This window comes from Coenobita brevimanus, chromosome 94, assembly GCF_032717465.1.
Source record: "Coenobita brevimanus isolate Jiangsu-jjx chromosome 94, ASM3271746v2, whole genome shotgun sequence".
NCBI classification, from domain to species: Eukaryota; Metazoa; Arthropoda; class Malacostraca; order Decapoda; family Coenobitidae; genus Coenobita; species Coenobita brevimanus.
Window position 1 is genome coordinate 42,613,315 of NC_137047.1, and position 22,807 is coordinate 42,636,121.

At 41.2% G+C, this 22,807-nt stretch overlaps 1 protein-coding gene across 1 annotated transcript in view; it reads left to right on the top strand.

The window, feature by feature from the left end:
• The window catches only part of LOC145412901 (metalloreductase STEAP4-like), an 80,604-nt gene that overhangs the window by 57,262 nt on the left and 535 nt on the right, over positions 1-22,807 (top strand). Inside the window, exons 4-9 of the mRNA XM_080282698.1 lie at positions 1,759-1,894; positions 2,621-2,826; positions 4,282-4,418; positions 6,509-6,636; positions 10,402-10,477; positions 20,577-20,782. Coding sequence (XP_080138824.1) covers positions 1,759-1,894; positions 2,621-2,826; positions 4,282-4,418; positions 6,509-6,636; positions 10,402-10,477; positions 20,577-20,782 — 889 coding nt within the window. The remainder of the gene's footprint in view (positions 1-1,758; positions 1,895-2,620; positions 2,827-4,281; positions 4,419-6,508; positions 6,637-10,401; positions 10,478-20,576; positions 20,783-22,807) is intronic.

Consider the following 22,807-nt stretch of genomic DNA (forward strand, 5'->3'; position numbering starts at 1 on the left):
CGATTTTCCAGTTGTAAATGTGGTTTCGATTGCAGGAAGGACAAGAGGGCTATCGATCCTCTATATTCTGTTCCAACTTAGTAATATATTTCAGCAAGACGGAAATTACTGCAGGTTATAATATTTTTCTGCAGGTAGGTCAGGGAACTAGATGCAAAATCAACCTTTATCTAATTCTTCCTGTAAAAACATATATAAGTAACGACGGGAAATCGATCGTAAATGTGTTTGATAATGCCACCTCTGTATCGTATCATATGGGCCAGTGTAGAAGTCGTAAACACAAATGCACTGGCAACAACAAAAGGCCATTACAAATAGTGGTGGATAGCTGACGGGCACGTTTCCATGGATGCAGTTAAATATTAGTATTAATCTGACCTGAAAGCATATGTCGACCGAATATGAAAAGCAAAAATAGTAGTGTCTCGTGGCTGTTATATCATGGCTTAGTTTTCCCAGCACTTGCCACTATATTTGCATCCTGATTTACCTTCATGTTACAATACATCATTATGATCTAGCCTTGGGAGTTCTCGTTTCATTCTACCGTGTATTCATAATCTAGTTTACCTTCTGTGTCAGGATACCCATGTTTTCAGAAGTATCTAACAGTACATGACCTGCTTACGTTGTTCCAAAGCACTCAAGTTTACCTCTCCTGCGGTGTAATAAAATTGTAAGAATCTCATCTGCCGGCCTCATCAAAGAGTACCAAAGGCAAGAAATTTAGTGCTCGGACCTGGTAATGTGTGTGCGTGCGCGTGCGCGCGTGCCTGTTTGTCTGTCTGTCTATCTGACATTCAGTGGCCCAGATTTTCATCCATTTCTATCTTATTACGCACAGCTCAGTGGCACACAGTACTATGGCCCTGCATCCTTTGCATAGCATTTCTTAGTGACTTGCACCATATTGTAGTATTAATCTGTTGTTACGGCTTAGCATTCAAGGTAGAGAGATGGCAGTTCTGGGCCAGTTTAAAGTGAACAGGGTATCTCTGTTTATCTGTCTGTCTGTCTGTTAAATCTCTAGCGTTTAATTACCTTATCGTTACAGACACATCTTTTTCATTTATTATATTTTCTTTGACACAAAACTAGTTACTTCAACTTAAGGGAGATTTATTGCCTTGAAGGGGTTAGTGAAGGCTTTATATCATCCCTCCAGGACCAAAACTCTCTCTCAAAGCTGGAAAAAATAACTGAAGGCAGCAAAGATGAAAGACTGTGAATCTATCATTACAATTACATATCTTCATTTTTGTTGGTGATTTTTGCTCGGGTTATGAGATATCTCGAATTGAGGGGGTTGCATTTAATCCCTGTAGTACGAGAAATCAATGAATAATTTGTCCTGGATGTCGCAAGAATAAAATATATGTTCTATGGCTGAAGCTGTATCAACAAATATATCCATTGCTTATATCATTTCTGTCATAGTTCGTTGAATCTCGTGTGACTAAGATTCCTAGCCTCTTTCAGCTCAGGTAATGGCCAAATGTAGTCAAGTTGGAGGATGAATTTGACTAGAAACCAAGGAGACCCATCCTTCCCTCACAACTATGATCATATTTCACAAACCATGACTAGGAACTCAAGTTGGATGAGTGGTCTGGCTCTCTTAGGTGAAATCAAACCAAAATAAGTGTTATAGATGTGCGTGTGGACGCCTAGTGGTTTAGTGCATTAAGGTTCTCCAAACGGATATGATGTCAAAACGAAGAGATTATTTTTTTGTCTAATCCTTGGTCCCAACAGAGCACCAGAGGATCCACCAGAACCCAGCCTGGCCCAGAAGCTGCAAGCCCTCCTGCCACACAGCCACGTAGTCAAGGCGTTCAATACAGTGTCTGCGTATGTCTTGCAACGGGGACAACTGCACAGAGGAAGGGAGGTCTGTGTGTGTGTGTGTGTGTGTGTGTGTGTGTGTGTGTGTGTCTTTGCGGCTGTTTTTGGCTGTGCTTGTGATTGTTTTTGTGTGTGTATGTATTTGGTTTTGTGTTTGTTTTATAAGTGTGTGTGTGTGTGTCGGGGGGGAGGGGGCATGCTATGAAGGCCTTCGGTTTGTTGTCTGCGAACAAACAAACAAGGGAACATTTATAGACACACACACACACAGCAGAAAATAACCAGTAAAGTGTGCTTTGTGACCGCGTGACGAGCGAGCAAGCACCATGTTATCACAGTTTTCTTCTGATACATTATTTTTTTCTTCATGAGGGTAGCTGAACCACGAAAAATATACTTGAACGAAAAACATTCTCTCACGTACACCTACATAGAAACACACACACACACACACACACACACACTCCCTAGGAAAACTCGAGATTCCATGCGGTTCCTATGCCTTTATGTGTGAGTTTTTAGTTGATAACAAATTTAATGAATGAAGGTAACAATATACAAAGAATTTCAACTCCATTCACATAGGAGTACAGGCATTTGCTTATGAATAGCCTTCCAAACTTAAATGAGAGTAAACATCGCTTGCTTGCTCGTAATAAAGGATGAGGTTAATAACTTACTGTGTGTGTGTGTGTGTGTGTGTGTGTGTGTGTGTTATAGGTATCATTCTATATACCTCCAATAACTGTAGCTTTCCATATATATTTCTCAGGTACCAATATGCGGAGACACAAGCTGGGCAAAGCAAAGAGTAGCAGATCTAGTGAGGGACATGGGCCTTGTGCCCGTGGACAGAGGCGGTCTAAAGGCTGCCCGAGAGATTGAAGACATTCCTCTGGCCTTCTTCTCAGAGTGGAAGCTGGCTGCCATCCTTGCTGGTGTTATTTTCCTGTTTTTCTGGATTCTTTCTCTATTTAGGTGAGTTTTGGGATACATAAATTGATAAAGGGACATAGAAAGATAAATAGAGAAGGGAAGAACTTTGGTATCATTTTGGAATCATACCTAGTTAATGGACACTACTGAATTTGCTAGCCACTTGCTTTATGAAATTCTAAGCGATTTCTGTCTCATCAATCGGAAATATATTTTTGTGTACTGTACTTAGCAAATGAAGATCAGGGCGGAATCTCTAGCGTCTGTCTCCATCCGTTTTCACATCTGCGTTAAGTTACACTGGACTAGGTTTCATTAAGTTAGGTTACGTTCGTTTATGTTAGGTTACGTTCGATTAGGTTAAGTCAGGTTAAGTTAGATTACGTTTGGTTATGTTAGGTTACATTAGGTTAGGTTAGGTTATATTAGCTCGTATTAACGTAGATGCAGTAACAGATGGAGACAAAAGCTAGATATCCATCATTTCTTTGTTAACCACAGTATGTACTATGTGTTTCCTATATACAGTGTCCCAAAAGTTACTGTGTACTGGAAAATTTGATGTATTACATACCTAATAATTATAATAATCTGGTGAGACCTTGATGTGACGCTCGGCATGACCTTTGGCGAGACTTGTGCAGTTGCCTGCGCGATTTTCCATTAGGGTGTGTAATTTTGGGGTAAGCTGATGCATAAGAAATTTTGTAGAATTAGAGGTAAACTGCAAAATAATACTGATTTCGTGTGTGCGGTGTGTAGAGATTGTCTGGTGAGAAAAGGTTAAGCTTGCTGGTGAGTCTCTTGAGTGTGTGGAGTTTTATTATTTGGGGGACATGTCATGTGCTGGAGGTGGGGCTGGAGCTAACACTGAGAGGGCTGTTCCTCCATACTGAGGGATCTTTGTATGTAGCTTGTTAGGAGTGTAATGCTGTATGGCAGTGAGACCCGGGTAGTAAAATGAAAAGGATAATCATAGGCTCAAGCGTACAGAAATAACAGTGATTAGATGGATGTGTGGTGCATCTTTGAATATGAGGCCTTGGGAGACTAGGACTGTGACTGGATTGTTGAGACGAAGGATGGGACTTCAATGTACGGATTAGTGTTGTAATGAGGAGAGGTAGATTGGGATGATTTCGGCGTATTGACAGGATGGAGGATGAGAATCGGGTGCGGAGGGGGTAGGGTTGATAGAGGTATACCCAAAAAGAACCTGGGACGAGGTCGTAGAGTGTGACCTCAGGGATAAAATCTGAATGGGAAGGCTGCCAGAGATCGAGCAGCATGGATAGCCGCCATTAAGTGACCAAGGCCGGCGCATGCAATCATGTTGGAGCCTTTATTAATGATACGAAGGATGCGAACTTGGTATTGGTGACCTGACGTAGACTGCAGTGACCTAACCTAATTAAACCTAATCTCACCTGACCTAACCTAACCTTATCAGATATTCTCAATCCGAATCTGACTTATATTAACCTAACTTCATCCCAGAGGTCAGATTTGTCCCAATCTAGACGGCAACGATGGGACATGGGACTGGTCACTGTTCGAGGTTCTTCCACTCAACAACACACAGTTCTCCCTGGCTTTCACTGCATGTACTCTGCTCCTGATCTGTTATATTCCAGGTGAGTTCTCTCTCTCTCTCTCTCTCTCTCTCTCTCTCTCTCTCTCTCTCTCTCTCTGCGTTGCACTCTTTATGTTTTTGCTTTACATTCTGAAATTTATCTTTGAGTAGAAAAGAAAGGTCTAATTGGTTTCAGTAATGCCTATAAAAGTCTTTAAAATTTCGTGTATTTGTTACAAGATCTTGCTAAACTAACGAAAAATTGTCAAGAGAGTTAGAAGAGTTGGAATTTCACTTCATTATTTCCAAATCCAAAGGTGTAGAAGTAATAATTATTTTCCTCCTTCTCCTCCCCCTCCTTCTTGTTCTTCTTCTTCTTCTTCTTCTTCTCATCATCATCATCATCATTAAAGTAAGCACAAACCACATTAACATAGTTTGTGTTGAACAATGGATTTTTTTTTTTTTTTTTACGTGTCCGACTCTGGGCAAAGGCTTCAGGACCTATTCCCAAGTCCCAGTAGTCCTCCTTGGGGCCCAGTAGTCCTCCTACATCTCCACATGTCACCACTGGCACCCACCATCCATATTGAATACATGCTAGGGCTGTCTCATACAGAACTGGCGTACTGGTATTAGTGAAGGTAGGGTCAATCTGGTTTACAATTCAGATTACTTAACACACATTATTTTTTTTATTATCCCAGAGTAGAATGAATAAAATAGCACTGAGTACTGTAACAGAAGATAACACATATGATTGACAAGGATTTGTTTAGGTGCTCGTCTTCGTGTAATTCTCACAAATCAGTATAATTAAGAGGATGTTAACTCTGACCCGAATTGTCATTAATAGTACTCTTATGATGATGATTATTATTATTATTATCATTATCATTAGTAGTAGTAGTAGTAGTAGTAGTTTTGTCATCATCATCATCATTATTATTACCATTTATTATTATTTTTATTATTATTATTATTATTATTATTATTATTGCATTGCGCAGTTGACCCTTGTGCGGTGTGGTGCGGTGAGGATCTGTCCGTTCTTCCCTTGAGGCTAAGATGCGAATGAATGTGTTTGAATGGATGAGTAAATGGGGAGTGTGTCGTCCTGTCTCGGCTACCTCCCTTTCCTTGGGGGAAGCAGCCTAGGTATATAGATAGATAGATAGATTATTATTATCATTATTATTATTATTATTATTATTATTATTATTATTATATCAATCAGTCTGTCTACCTATCTATCTATCTATCAATCTATCTATCTATCTGTCTGTCTGTGTATATCTGAAGCTATCTGTCTATCTACTGTATATATATATATTACTAATCTTATATTACAAGAAGTATCCTCTAGCACTAAAAACGCCTTTCCTAAACTTCATATACTATATATTTTTTTCTCTAACTTGGCCCAGATCTTTGCCTTTTCACAACTTATTTCACGTACCTCAGTGCAGAAAGAGACGATGTTACTGCTCTACATACTTCCCATAGCACCTCTTTGTGACTAGCATTATGGTACAGTGTTAGCCTATTCTTATAACTCGGCATTCAAGATGGAAGTATGGGAATTGGGATTGTAAGGCTAAGTTGGAGTAAAATGAGTATTGTGAACTGATATGCTTCGTTAAATAAGTCAATATGGTACTAAAAAGGAAGGAGGGAAGGAAGGAAAGAAGGAATTATGTAGACACAGCATCAACCCACTGAATGGCTTATGGCACTAAAATAGAAGGTAGCTGAGGAATAAGTAAATCAAGTTCAAGATGTGAAGACCAGAAATAAAGGCGATAGTACTGGAAACTGAAACGATGAGAGAGTCATCAAGGGAATCAGTAAGCAGAGGGGCTGTCTTGGGGAGTAGAGGAGACTAACAGACTTACCACCCACTGTAGGTATGATGGCAGCCTACTTACAACTCTGGCGTGGCACTAAGAGACTTACCAACTACTGTAGGTATGATAGCAGTCTACTTACAACTCTGGCGTGGCACTAACAGACTTACCAACCACTGTAGGTATGATAGCAGCCTACTTACAACTCTGGCGTGGCACTAACAGACTTACCAACCACTGTAGGTATGATAGCAGCCTACTTACAACTCTGGCGTGGCACTAACAGACTTACCATCCCCTGTAGGTATGATAGCAGCCTACTTACAACTCTGGCGTGGCACCAAGTACTCTCACTTCCCTACCTGGCTGGACACCTGGCTTAAGGCACGTAAACAACTGGGGCTCTTGGCTCTACTCTTGGGAGCCACTCATGTAAGTGATTATTATTATTATTATTATCAGTATTAGTATTAGTATTATTGTTGTTGTTGTTGTTGTTGTTGATGATGTCCTTTATCTTCTACTCCCTCTCCTATTTCTCAGTCTTTCTCCATCTCCACCGTTTCTTCCACCTTCTGTTCCTCCTCCTCCTCCTCATCATCATCATCATCATCACCATCATCACCATCATCGTTATCAATTTCTTCCTCTTCTTCATCATCACGTCTTCATCATCTTCCTCATAATCTTCTTTTTCATCATCATCTTCATCTTCATCAACCTGATCTCTTTTTCTCGTCGAAAGATAGGATGATACTGGGTCCAGAAACCAGCAAAAGAGAAAAATCAGCGTGGAAGAACAGAAACCAATAAAAGAGAAAAATTAGGGTGGAAGAACAGAAACCAGCAAAAGAGAAAAATCAGCGTGGAAGAACAGAAACCAGCAAAAGAGAAAAATCAGCGTGGAAGAACAGAAACCAGTAAAAGAGAAAAATCAGCGTGGAAGAACAGAAACCAGCAAAAGAGAAAAATCAGAGTGGAAGAACAGAAACCAGCAAAAGAGAAAAATCAGCGTGGAAGAACAGAAACTAGCAAAAGAGAAAAATCAGCGTGGAAGAACAGAAACCAGCAAAAGAGAAAAATCAGCGTGGAAGAACAGAAACCAGGAAAAGAGAAAAATCAGCGAGGGAGAACAAATCAGCAGCATGACCAAGGATGTGGACCACAGACTTATTCACTTCCCTTTGAAAACCCTGGAATCCTGACTCCACCCCACAAGCAGTCTTCCACACATATAAGTCATAATACCTATCAGAGAGTGAATCCTATGACTGTCAAGCTGAAAATAAAGGGGTTGCCAGATGCTTGTCATGCACTCCTCCCTACAAACTGCACGATCAACTCAATCCCTTGCCACTTTCCTAACTCCTACAACCTCCATAACTCACATTTTCACACAGTTATCACATCTATGCATTTTTTTCCCCTAAACTACCACCTCTCATCCCTCATTCACAGTCACGCATATACACATTTTTTGTCGCCATTTTTATATCCCGTCTCTCCATATGACCACAACACCTGTGCAGTTTCTTCAGCTGTATTGTCCACAGACTTCCTTTCTCCACAACTCTTGCGTATTACATTGTTTATTATCACACCCATCTTGCACTCTACGTACATACATTTCTCTGTAACCCTGTCTCCATGGTTGAGCACTTGACATTTGCTTTTCATTCCACACCAAAATCTCACATCTTTGTGTTAATGTTGGTGCTATAACTCTTTCACGCAGTCCTCTCACAGCTGCCACAAGCCTTCATAGCACCAGTCACTTTCCTTTCCTGTGCTACACAACTTTCTTGTTCCTTTGCATATTTACCTCTCGTTTCTATAACTCCTCTCTGGTATACTTGCATTCCTTCGCCGGACCAATCCCTCTCCATTCGCCATCACATCACACTGGGAGTCACCTCTTCCAGCACCCTAGACTATGCTCTTGTCTTATTTTCGTTCAAAGCACGGTACTCAAGGGCATCTAGAATCTCTTACCTAGTTTGAAAAAAAAAAAAAATGTATTTTTCACTATTATGAAGTTTCAGTGCATCATCTACATACAATAGCAGACATGGCATACTCAACCGTTCAGCATCCACTGCTATCCTCATTCCTCTCCCCTAACTTAAGTTTCTTGCATGCTTCATTTTTATATATATATATATATATATATATATATATATATATATATATATATATATATATATATATATATATATATATATATATATATTGGAAACATATTGGAAAACTATGGGACGTAACATCATTACTCACTCCATCACTATTAAATCACTCACAGACTCACCGACACATACACAGGCTTGACTACCATCATACAAACTCATATCAACGATCAACAGCGTTCCATCAACACCATATTACGGAGAGCTTTCCCTAACCCTTCTTTATTTACAGTGTGATTCGGTTCTTCCAGATCCGAGAATGTCATAAATACCTTAGGGTCCTCTCCACAAGCTTTCTGCATTGTCTGGCTCGTTGCAAAAATTTAATCCACTTTCCCCACCGCGTCTGAAGCACCTCTGTTCGTTACACACCATGCATTTTTTCTACTTTCTGTGTAGGGTGACTCAGTGGTTAACATCGCTGACCCCTAAGCTGCCGGCCCGTTAGCGCCAGGGATCGCATCCAGGTGCTGGTAGCTGATGCCATTCGAATCAGGTGATCTTTGTAGGCTGGTAGATAGAATGGGTACCTTGTTTAACTCCTAGGAAAGGTAACTGTGGTGACCTGGTTGATATAGTGAACGATAAACTGGCTTTGTATCCCAGGATATTGGGTGAAAAACCAGCCACAGGCTCAAAGGCCTATGTTATGGAGATGAGCACCGCGGCTTAGCGACTCATGACGTCCACCTCCACCTTTTCCTTCTGTTTAATGATCATTCCATAATCCTTTCCTCCAACACTCAAGAAACGTGTACCACGATAATTTTAGCACTCAGTTCAATCACCGTTCTACTCTGCTGGTACCGTTCCTCTTACAAGTTTTCTTCTTATTTCCAGCAAGCACTTCATTCCAATCTCTCTGCCACACTTAATCATCTCTGCAAACACCTCATGATCACCTGAAGTCTTCTCGTTTCTTTTTAACGTCATAACTCGCAGGGGGTGGGCAGGAAGCTTTTTTTTTTTTTTTTTTTTTTTTTTTTCAGGGCGCGGAGGAGAAGGTTGCAGCCCAATAGCAACCCCGATGTTCGGAAGCATTGAAGAAAACTGCATTGAAGTTAATTGTGGGCATGTTACGGATGACTTTGAGGGGTTAATTATGTCAAAATTGGTATTTTCTGTGGGAATCTTGGTTTCAGAGTATCATGCTGTGGTGAGAGTCTACAATTTATTCTAACTTGGCCGAAAATTGCCATCTGTCAATCTTGAATCCTTAGTTGTAACAAGTGATTAACGCTGGAATACGATGATAGGAAGAAATTCTGTGGAAAAGGTGCAGAGCTGTAGCATTGTCTTAGTCTGACACAGAGCTACGTGAAAATATAATAAGCTGTAAAAGGAAAAAAAATCTTGGCCAAGTTAAGGTCAAGTGAATAGAGTTAATGCATTTCACAGCTTTCTTCACCTCTACCAGAGTCACACATCCTGCAACCACATTCCTTCTCGACTACCCACCAGGCTTAGTCTTGTTTAGTGTCGCTCTGTTCTCGTCTTTCACATGCTTCAGTCTGTCAGAAATGTTCTTTCCATATGCCATTTACTGCACTTCCATTCCTTAGTATTCTTTCCTGATAATAAAGATAGTAATACCAGAAGCATCAGTAGTATTGACAGTAGTAGTAGTGGTAGGAGCAGCAGTTTTTAATGTGACAGACTCTGGGCATAGCAACACAGCTCGGTCCCTAAAGCCCAGCAGTCCTTTTCTGTACCACGCACCTCCATATGTCCCCACTTCTGCGCTAACACCCACCGTCCATACTGAATAAATACTAAAGCTGTCTCAGTCAGGACTAGCATATTGTTATTAGCAGGGATGTTTTTGTGGGTCTTATGGTAGACCAGTATATTCTGTTTCAGTGCAAATCGCCTTCATCAGGACAGCAGGCCATTTCACTACCGTGCCTGTAGAGAGGTGGCTGCTGCTACTACTGCTGCTGCTGCTGCTAAAAGTAGTGCTAGCAATTAGTACTTCTTGCAGTAATAATTATATACAGACATTCTTGCCCCACAGGGATGCATGGCCATCTTCACCAAAATATCCTGGGGTATGGGAGACGAATGGTGGCAACAGACATACGTCGCTTGTGGTCAGTAATTATCTTTCTGTATCCATCCATCCATCTATCTATGAAATATATACAGTATATATATATATATATATATATATATATATATATATATATATATATATATATATATATATATATATATATATATATATATATATATATATATATATATTGTTACATAGCCTATGATTTCATCATCCTTTGTGTAATTCTAACGTACAATATGCTGCATGTTTGATCACGAGCGTGTTCTACCTCACTCCCCCCGTTCTCCCTTATAGTAGAGTAAGTCGTTCTTTCTGTTGTTCAGAGCAGGAGTGTCAACTCTTTGTCCCCTCTGGCTTCATTTGCGCGTCCTTCTTACAAGTTGTATCAAGCTCTACCGGCCCCTATATAATGAGCTCAGTCTCTGCATTAATTGCCACTTAGATCTACTCCTCATTTTGCTCACATCTCTGTCCTCCCCTGTACAGTTGTTATTATTGTGAGTGCTCAGGAAGTCTCCAACCATCTAGCAGCTGTGTAATTTGAGTATAACTGTTATTGCATTTTTTCTTGTACTGTGTAGCATAAGGTGTTAATTCTTAGGCCTAGTAACGTTTTTGTGATTCATGTGTTTTTATGTCAGTCATTTTTGATAATATTTTGTATCTGTAATAATATATCTTGCATTCACTGAGTATTATCCTGCTTTCTCATTATATCAGGGCTGACTTAGATCAATTTACTCTTGCTAATTTCGTGTTAATAGAGGCTATTTGCAGTTAACCATATATTTAATCTGTTTTTTGCCATTACATTATCCTTATGAGTCCTGAATGTTTCGTTGTTAGTTTGAGCATTAAACTTTAACTTGTAATTTTACCTAACTCTTTTGTTTTGAACCTGGAACTTTACGGGACAGTAGTGATTTTTAGTATTCTCACTTGGAGTGTACATTATCTTTCTCTGTTCCATAACATAAATTTGGCGACCTCTTATCAGGATATTCAGGATATTATCATAAGGATATTGCTTGATATTTTGTGACGGTGATTTATTCATGATGTCTACTATTACTACACTTGATGAAGTCAAAGATTTTTTGTCAAATGTGCAAACAGTGTGTGATGTAGAAAACAGAACAAAGAATGAACTTAAGCTTGTTGCTCAACAATTGGGAATTACAGTTCACTCTCATCATTGTAAAGATCAAATTGTTAGCATCATTAATAAAAGCTTGTTTAATGTAACTCCTCCAAATGAGCAAACGCAGATTGAAATAGCTAAGTTACAGCTAGCCCTGCACGAGGCTCGTGTTAAGAAGGCTGAGTTTCAGGCACGTGCTAAGGAGGCTGAGTCTCAGGCTAAAGAGGCTTAGTCTCAGGCTAAGGAGGCGGAGTCTCAGGCTCGTATTCAGGAGGCACAGATATAGGTTCAGGCACAAATTGAACTTGCTAGGATTCAGGCAGACCATGAGTATCGCATGAAACAAGGTGGAACTGGATCTTCTACCTCTGATGATTTTGATGTGGCTAAAAATGTTAAACTTGTCCCCCCTTTTAATGAATCTGATTTAACAAAGAATTTTCAGTTGTTTGAGAGGGTAGCTACAGGTTTTAATTGGCCTAAAAAGTATTGGCCAGTACTTCTTCAAATTGTTCTCACCGATAAAGCTCAAGTAACTTATGCATCTTTGCCTCAGGATCAATCTGATAATTATGATGTAGTTAAGAGCTTGATTCTTAAGGCCTATGAGCTTGTTCCTGAAGCCTATAGAGTAAAATTTAGGACAACTTATAAGCAAGATAAGCAATCCCATGTTGAGTATGCAAAAATCAAAGGAGATCTGTTAGAGCAGTGGTTAAATTCTAAGAATGTGGATTCTGATTTTGGTAAATTTAAGCAGATGATTTTGCTGGAGGACTTCAAAAGGTGTCTTTATAAAGATGTAAGCCTATATCTTGATGAGAGAAGAATAGATAATTTGTCTGATGCTGCAGTTTTAGCTGATGAATATGTTCTCACTCACAAGAGATATTCTAAAAAAAAAAAAGGAAAGCTGAGAGTAAGTACGTTGCCTCTACTCAGAGTACAGGTAACAGGAAAGAGAATAAAGATGATGTTTCTCAGGAAGTAAATACCAGCTCCACCTCTAGATTTAAGAAAAGTAAATGTACTTTAACTGAGTTAACTGAACCTGCTTTGAGGGGTAAATTAAATCCTCATGATGAAGCTCCTCTTTTGAGCAGTAACGTGGGAGACACTCTCAAGAGTTCAAGTGCTAATTTCCTGTCTGATGGTTTTGTCAGTCCTCTGGACAGTAATGACAGGAAATCAGTTAAAATATATCGTGATACAGGTGCTTGCCAATCCCTTATGCTGACCAGTGTTCTAGGCTCTAATGTTAATTCCTCTGATGAAACTGTAATCTTACAAGGTGTAGGGAATAATTACTTCTCTGTCCCTCTGTGCAGAGTGAATAGTCTGGTTTTGTTAATGGTTCCATTATGGTTGGGTTGGTTGAGACACTCCTAATGTCAGGTGTAACTTTCTTACTTGGAAATGATATTGGTGGAAGTCAAGTGTGTCCAGCTCCTCAGTTATCTAGTGAGCCGGTGGCTGCGGCCCAGGGTTGTGATGTCCCTGATGTGTTCCCTGCATGTGCTGTCACTAGGGCTAAGTCTAAAGTTACTGGTGACTTAGAGGATAATGATGATGATGATGTTATCCTAGCTGACATTTTCTTGCTGATTTGGACCACTCACCAGATGAGGCAGTACCCCGTAGTGTTGATAATTTGTCTCGTCAAGAGTTGGTTCAGTTGCAGGTTGCTGACCCTGAGTTGAAAGGTCTAGCTAACTCTGCTTGCAGTGAGGAAGAGTCAGCCGGTGCTTCTACCTGTTATTATATAAAGTCAGGAGTACTTATGAGGAAGTGGAGACCCCCAACAGCATCAGCCGACTGTGAATGGGAGGTTGTACATCAAGTTGTCATTCCTCGTGTTTGTAGGCAGGATATCATTAGAGTGGCTCATGATTCCAGTTTGGCAGGACACCTTGGAGTGAGGAAGACTGTGGCACGCATTTTGAAACACTTCTACTGGCCAGGTATCTTCAGGGATGTTTCCTGGTATTGTAAGTCGTGTCACACCTGTCAAGTTGTGGGGAAGTGTAATCAGACTGAAAAGGTTGCACCTCTAGTTCCCAGTCCTCCTTTTGAGGCGCCATTCACCCGTGTGTTGGTGGATATTGTGGGCCCTCTTCCTAAGACTTCTTCAGGATTTTCTTATGTGTTGACCCTGATTGATATGGCTACTCGTTATCCTGAAGCCATTCCACTTAGAAATATCTCAGCAAAGAACGTGGTTAAGGAAATGCTGGGGTTCTTCACAAAGTTTGGTCTGCCCAAGGAGGTACAGTCAGACCGGGGAAGTAATTTCATGTCAAATGTTTTCAAGCAGTCTCTGAAAGAGTTGGGCATCACCCAGATCACGTCTTCAGCTTACCATCCCCAGACCCAAGGAGCGTTGGAGAGATATCATCAAACACTCAAATCGATGCTCAAGAAATACTGTTTGGAATATCAGAAAGACTGGGATAAAGGTCTTCCATTCGTTGTATTTGCCGCAAGAGAATCTCCAAATAAATCACTGGGCTTCTCACCTTTTGAACTACTGTTTGGCCATGAAGTAAGAGGTCCCCTTAAGCTACTCAAGGAATGCTGGCTGTCGGAGGAAGATGACGTCAACCTGCTGGAGTATGTGATGAAGTTCAAAGAACGGCTGTCCACTGCTTTACAGCTGGCGAGAGAGAATTTAGGAGCTGCTCAGGAGAAGATGAAGACTTGGTATGATAAGAAGTCCAGGTTACGCCACTTTCAGCCAGGAGATCAGGTTTTGATTCTGCTACCGGTGCATGGGTAACCTCTTCAAGCCAAGTTTAGTGGTCCTTATTTCGTGGAGAAGAAACTCAGTGATGTCAACTATGTCATCGCCACACCAGATCGTAGAAAGAACAAGCAACTTTGTCACATCAACATGCTAAAGTTATATCACAGGCGGGACGAAAATAACCAAGTCTGCACTGTAGCTGTTCCACCCGAGTCTGCAAGTGAAGTTCTCCCATGCAGCATGAGCCTGAGTGATAGTTTGGGGAAGAATCCTGATATCATGAATGATCTCCAGACTAAGCTTTCTCATCTACCTCCCGAGGAAAGGCAGGAGTTTTCGGCATGACTGCAGGAGTACCCGCAAGTGTTCCGTGCCACTCCAGGAAGAACCACTGTGTTGATGCATGATGTCGATGTTGGAGATGCAAAGCCAATTAAATTGCCTCCTTACCGTGTGAACCCAGTGAAAGTTTCTCTCATCCAGAAGGAGCTTGGCTACCTGTTGGACAACAAGATGATTGAGCCCTGTCAGAGCGAGTGGAGTTCTCCTGTCACTCTAGTCCCTAAGCCAGGTGGGTCACCGCGGCTTTGCATCGACTACAGACGTGTTAATCAGATAACCAAAACAGACACTTACCCTCTCCCTCGCGAGGAAGATTGCATAGACAAGATCGGAAAGGCTAGGTACATAAGGAAGTTTGATTTGTTAAAGGGATACTGGCAAGTACCTATGACTGAACGTGCTAGGGAGATCTCATGTTTTGTAACACTAGGAAAGACTTTTGCATGTTCTGTAATGCCATATGGTATGAAGAATGCACCAGCCACATTTCAGAAGCTCATGAATGTTGTAACAGAGGGTTTGGCAGGGTGTGTTGTTTATATTGATGATGTATTAATCTTCAGTGACAACTGGAAAGATCACCTATGCCATGTCAGTAAATTTCTTGAGCGTTTGGTTCAGGCTAATCTTGTAGCTAATTTATCAAAGTGTGAGTTTGGTCAAGCTAAACTTCAGTACCTTGGGTACGTAATTGATGGACATGTTGCACCACCAGGAGCTAAGGTTCAGGTTATAAGTGATCTTCCCAGACCTAAAAGTAGGAAAGAGCTACAAAGATTTTTGGGAATGGTAGGTTATTACAGGAGATTTGTTCTTAACTTTTCAATTCTTGTATCACCACTTACAGACCTACTGAAAAAGGGAGTTAAATTTGTCTGGACCGATAACTGTGAATCCTCTTTCAGCAAACTTAAAGCTATCCTATTAAGTCAGCCAGTGTTCGCTACTCCAAATTTTGCTAAGCCTTTTAAGATGGCTGTTGACGCAAGTGATACAGGAGCTGGGGTTGTTTTGCTGCAAGAGGATGATCAGGGTATTGAACACCCTGTATCTTACTACAGTAAGAAGTTCACTCCACCTCAAAAGAACTACTCAACTATTGAGAAAGAGCTTTTGGCCTTGATTTTGGGTTTACAGCATTTTTCATTTTATTTGTGTTCTGGTTTTGACCCCATAGTCATTTATACCGATCATAACCCACTGAAATTCCTTAGTAAGTTTAAAGATAAAAATCAGAGATTGACAAGATGGAGTCTACTTCTTCAGGAGTATTCATTAGACATACAACATGTCAAAGGGAAAGAAAATGTTATTGCAGATTGCTTATCTAGAGTTTAGACAGATTGATTTAGAGTAATAAGAAATTTCCTTTGTAAATTTCTTTTTCTTTGGGGGAGGTGTTACATAACCTATGATTTCATCATCCTTAATTCTAACGTACAGTATGCTGCATGTTTGATCACGAGCGTGTTCTACCTCACTCCCCCCGTCCTCCCTTATAGTAGAGTAAGTCGTTCTTTCTGTTGTTCAGAGCAGGAGTGTCAACTCTTTGTCCCCTCTCGCTTCATTTGCGCGTCCTTCTTACAAGTTGTATCAAGCTCTGCCGGCCCCTATATAATGAGCTCAGTCTCTGCATTAATTGCCACTTAGATCTACTCCTCATTTTGCTCACATCTCTGTCCTCCCCTGTACAGTTGTTATTATTGTGAGTGCTCAGGAAGTCTCCAACCATCTAGCAGCTGTGTAATTTGAGTATAACTGTTATTGCATTTTTTCTTGTACTGTGTAGCATAAGGTGTTAATTCTTAGGCCTAGTAACGTTTTTGTGAGTCATGTGTTTTTATGTCGGTCATTTTTGATAATATTTTGTATCTGTAATATTATATCTTGCATTCACTGAGTATTATCCTGCTTTCTCATTTTATCAGGGCTGACTTAGATAAATTTACTCTTGCTAATTTCGTGTTAATAGAGGCTATTTGCAGTTAACCATATATTTAATCTGTTTTTTGCCATTACATTATCCTTATGAGTCCTGAATGTTTTGTTGTTAGTTTGAGCACTAAACTTTAACTTGTAATTTTACCTAACTCTTTTGTTTTGAACCTGGAACTTTACGGGACAGTAGTGATTTTTAGTATTCTCACTTGGAGTGTACATTATCTTTCTCTGTTCCGTAACAAAGTATATATATATATATATATATATATATATATATATATATATATATATATATATATATATATATATATATATATATATATATATATATGTGTGTGTGAGTGTGTGTGTGTGTGTGTGTGTGTGTGTGTGTGCTTATTACCTATGGTAAACACAGACATGCTATAAATTGCATGTGGTTAATGTAAAATATAATGCAATGCATGTTTCTCTCTCTCTCTCTCTCTCTCTCTCTCTCTCTCTCTCTCTCATCTGACGCGCAAAACACTGGTTTTGCGAATTTTCATCTGTACCTTAAGGGTCCTTTTGTTCTAGTGGTTAGAACACTCCAGTCTGAGTGACAACGGTGGATAGGTTCGATCCCCATGAGGTGTTTGAAGGGATGGCGATCATGTAATGCTATCAAGAAATACGGCTGGTCGTCCACCTCTCAGTGCACTGCGCTACGGTTACCTCGCCTCGCCTCCCAATACCTTGAAGAGGGTGATATCCGACTGACCTTTTATGTAATGACGGGTATTTTCATATTCATCAGTACAGACGGCTCTCTCTTGTACTGCTCGGTACAATTAGGCTCCAGTATACACGATTCACTGTTTCCTTATTCCTTATTATAACCAGTTCTGTTTTCGTTCGCTTCAGTATTGACGGTTCTCGTTTTCCCATTGCTCAGCTCAGTTAGTTCACCTTTCACATGGTTCAGTACTGTCGTTTGAGTGGGTACAGTGGGCAGGATGGGAGGGCAGGGAAGGGAGGGTCGGGTGTGCAGGATAGGTGAATGGGTGGCTATGGCTGATGGGTGTGAGGATGGGAAGAGTGGGTGGTTGGGTGGGTAGTTGTGTGGGTGGACAGAGTGGGTGGGAATGGGTAGGGTGGCGTGGGCAGTGTGGGTGACTGCGATAGGAAGAGAGTTGGACTTCCCTGAAAGAAAGGCAGGAGACGACCTTATATTGTTAGTTTATATATAATTTGTTGCATACAGACATCCCTACAATCACACTTGCACACACAAACATATACACATAAAACGCACTTTTGTAGTAAACACATAACTCGGTCATTAGCAACCAATGGACCTACACACACACACACACACACACACACACACACACACACACACACACACACACACAACTCATACACACATTCGTTCTTTCACCACATACACACACATGCACACACACGTGTACACACTTGCACACACACATGTGCATACATACATTCTTTCCACACACACACACACACACACTATATATACATACTAGACAGGACGACATGAAGGTATATAACAGTACATATACATGGAACTTCACGTCACTAAAATCCCGGGTGTATGGGTTTGTGTATGGAAATGATCGTGTTTATGTACGTATGTATGTATACTGTATATGAATGTTTTTTAACTAATTGTACTAGTGCTGTTATGGACTACAACACTGTACAGGGTGTCAATAAATTGGCCACCTGATTATGGTACTTATAATGTTTTTGCTGCGAAAGCTATCATAATTAGGTGTGATGAGCTCTGTTTGTACACATATATACATCATCTAATCCTGTGTTGCCCCATGAGAAGCGTAGAAGCCCGGGGCTAGGCAAGTTGGTCCTAACATTTAACATGAGAGTGACCAGCCTGACTCATCCCCGAGTACCATTGCGTGAGCAATAAACCCCAATCACCGCTTGGATAAAAGCTGACACAGGCTCAATCCGGTTGGAGCGCCTTATTTACCCACTAAACCTCCAGGCGCCATAGTAAATGGCTTCCTGGTGTACAGGAAACTATTTGGCTTGTCACTCACTGTAGAGTCACCCGTACACAGAAGGAAGAGGAAATGCTGAAGGAAAGAACAACATACGAGGAAGGAAGGAAAGAAGTGAGGAAAGGGCAGCCACCAGAGAGCAGCACTACATCGAATGAGTGGATGGTGAGCGTCCCCACCTACCACCACCTCTGTTTGTACGGACGGTAATCCCAGCGTCTGGTGCACTCAGATATCAACAAAACTCTACCCTGACTGCTATACTGTGAACGTACTCTCTGTGCCCGCAGAAAAAATGACTAGCGAGTGCTTGGAAGCTTATCGTTCGTCGCTAGCACCCTGCTGGCAGCAAAGAGGGCCACGATGGCCCACGAGGGAGGTGTAAGAAGTGGTGGGGAAGCTGAGGAAGTGACAATAGGTGACAGTATGGAAACTGACTGGCATGTTGGAAAGTGAAACTTATCAGATTCAGCTGACGAAATCAACATTTTCTCGCAGTCTATCTCTAATACCACCACATCTCTTATGCACCCACATACCACAAATGCTTCATAAGATGAAATTACTCCCACGCCCTTGTGGCCAACCGCACATGGCCATTCACCCTCTTCTTTGACAGGACCGCCACCAGCCCTAGATACCATTATTTTTGTTTTATCAGCATTTACTCACAGGCTCTTATGCCCCATACCATCTCTCCACTTATCAAATATTTCCCTCGTCTCCCTTTCATTTTCTACAATCAACACCAAGTCATCACCATAGGACATCTCCTATGGGAGTCCATTTCTGAAGTCACGTGAGACAGTTTCAAGCACCATGACAAACATTAAAGAGCTCAAGACTTACTTCTGATGCATGCCAACATTCATGGAAAACTCATCATTCAAACCTCCATTCACAGTCTTGTGGGTGAGAGCATCCATTTATTTAGCCATAACCACTAACCAGCCACTCCTCGATCCCAAGGTTTCTTATTGCCCACTTCACCACCTCCCTATGGACTCCGTCAAAAGCCTTCTCCAAATCAACAAAAATAAAGTGAAGGTCCCTTTTCTTCCCTGTATATTTTTACTGAAGCTGGAAGACAGAGAATATGGCGTCAGTGGTCCTTTTGCCTGGCATAAAACCAAAATGCATCTCATCAATATTAACGCTCCACAGTCTAGGCGTTTCTCCATTACCTTCATTACCTGGTCCAAAAGTTTTCTGCCTCTACAGTATCCTCTTTCCAAAATAGGCTATTTGTGTTTTCATTAGACTTCAGCGTAGATTATTGTAGTTTCATTTTATTCCAGTATACCTGGTAATCCCTTATGTATTAGTATAATTACCTCTGCCAACGAAGTTGGAGGACGTTATGTATTCACCTATGTTTGTCTGTTTGGACGTTTCTTTGTCCACGCGATATCTCCAAAAGTTCTCGATGAGTTTCATTGAAATTTTGTTGAAGGGGGGGCCATGGGTCAAGAAAGAATTGATTAAATTTTGTGGCGGATCCGGATCCTGCAACGGCATTGGCGAAGGTATGCGCTCTCTGAGTGATCTAGTTGGTTATGCTATCAATGTGTTTCAGCATAGACAGTCTTCTCTCCAGTATTTCGGTCTTGTTACGCCCACGTGTGCTGTTTCAGGCAATATTGGTGATAGCGGTAATTACTGTGACGTAGGTGGTTTGTCTTCATATGCTACAGTGAAAAAGTTCATTGTTATCTTTTAATATGCCCCACTACAGTTGGTTCTGCTGTCATATGCTTCAGTATAGACGGTTCTTCCCCTCCTTCATTGCAGGCGTACTGTTTCAGGCAATACTAGTGAACTCGATAACTTCCTTAGCACAAACTGTACTTTTTGATAAGCGTGAGTAAAAGGGGTTCCTTTTTTCACTTTGCCCACTACAGTTACAGTAATTTTGCTTTCATATAATTCAGTATAGATGGTTCTCCCTCCTCTCCCCCAGGCGTGCTACTTCTGGCTGTACTAGTGATCCTGGGTATCACATCGCTGCCTTCAGTCTCCACAACGCTCACCTGGCGGGAGTTCTCAGTGGTGCAGCGGTACCTGGGGTGGTCCTCTGTGGTGCTGGTTACTGTACATCTCACCATTGCCACCCACCAAGGCCTCCTTAATCCCCCAGCCTGCGTCGTTATCCCTTCAGGTGCTCAGGTATGGCTTGTCTGAAAGGATCCACAATATCTAGGCTCAAATTTTCAGATACAACTAAATTTGAGAGCCCTTCAGTGCGACTACATTTAAAGGCCCTGTAATACGACTACATTTAAAAGCCCTTTGATACGACTGTTTTTAAAAGCCCTTCAGTATGAATAAATATAAAAGCCCTTCAGTACGACTACAATTACAAGCCTTTCAATACAACTACACTTAAAAACCCTTACCACGACTACATTTAAAAGCCCTTCAGTACGACTATAGTAGCCGCAGCGAGAAATGAACGCTGTGGTGGGGCAGCCGGGATGACCGGGGATTCCCCCACTCTAGCCATATCTACATGTCACCGACCATCGGCCACCGCTGCAGCCCCGCTCCATGATCCTTACCCTGCGTCTCTGGCTTTCTCTTTCTCTCTCGGTTTCTATATAAACTGGTGTATTTCCGAAACTAATTATGAAATTATTATGACTTTTGTTCCACACCACCACTGAGGTAAAAATCAAGGAGAGTTTTCTGTATAAAGGTTTCCCCCCCCTCCTAAATGTGGCATATGAGCGGGGGAGTGCGGCCTTGCCGATACCTCCGCCTGACCTATAATTATACACTCGCCAGAACTGACCTGCCCTCAGACAAGGGGGGGGAAACCTTTATACAGAAAACTCTCCTTGATTTTTACCTCAGTGGTGGTGTGGAACAAAAGTCATAATAATTTCATAATTAGTTTCGGAAATACACCAGTTTATATAGAAACCGAGAGAGAAAGAGAAAGCCAGAGACACAGGGTAAGGATCATGGAGCGGGGCTGCAGCGGTGGCCGATGGTCGGTGACATCCTACCTCTATGGTCGGTGACATGAGGATATGGCTACAGTGGAGGAATCCCCGGATGACCGGCTGCCCCACCACAGCGTTCATTTCTCGCTGCGGCTACTATACATTCAAATTCCATTAATACAACTACGTTTAAAAGCCCTTTAATACGACTACATTTAAAAGCCCTACAGTATGACAAAATTTAAGTCCTTCAATACTATTTTTGAAAGCCCTTCAATACGACTGTATTTAAATCTACTATTAAGCTTAAAGGTACGACTAAGCTAAAAGACACTCGGGTACGACTCAGCTGAAAGGCACAGCAGATTAAAAGGCTTCGGGTTCGGTTATGCTACAAAGTTCTCATTGGTGCACGATATAATGGGTAATGTTTGGTAACGCAGTGCTATACTCATTCCATTTTAACTTGGACCCGATTCTCGTCTTTTTGCTGCACATTTCACTTAGCTCACTGGCAGAAAAAATGAGAGTACAAGGGCTCTACTTTCCATAGCACTTCTTCGTGACTAGCATTATATTCTAGTGTTAATCAAGTGTTACAGCTTAGCACTGAAGACGGAGAGATGGCAATTTTAGGCCGAGTTTAGTTAAAAAGAATAATGGTCGCGGCACACCTCACCATCGTTATTAACAAGGGAATTCTGAATCTCCTAATTTGCGTCCCCATCCCCTCGAGATGCCCAGGTAGCATGCAGTTAACAGGCTAACTATATAGTATTTATCTTAACTTGGCCTAAAACCGCCATCTCTCCGTCTTATATGCTGAACTGAAACAATAAATTAACACTAGATTATGATGCTAGTCCAGAAGTGCTATGGAATGGGTGCAGAGCCGTAGCATTGTCTTTTTATGACACTAAACCACGAGAAATAAGCTGAAAATTGACAAAAATCTGGTCCAGGTTAGAGTTTAAAAAGGCTTACTTATGACAAAGCTTATATCAGGACCCGAGCAAACATTTCTCAGGTACAACTTAAATAAAAGGACCTCCAGTACGACTAAAGCTTAAAACTGTGACTAAGCTGCAAGATACGACTAACAAGACTCGCTGTTACGACCCAAAGATACAGCTAAACTTAAGAGCATGATAACACTAGAAAGCTGTCACTGGTGTAGCGATAACTGTGGTGGTCTGGTTTAAACACATCTCACCGTCTCTACATACAAGGAGTTCCTGAATCCTCT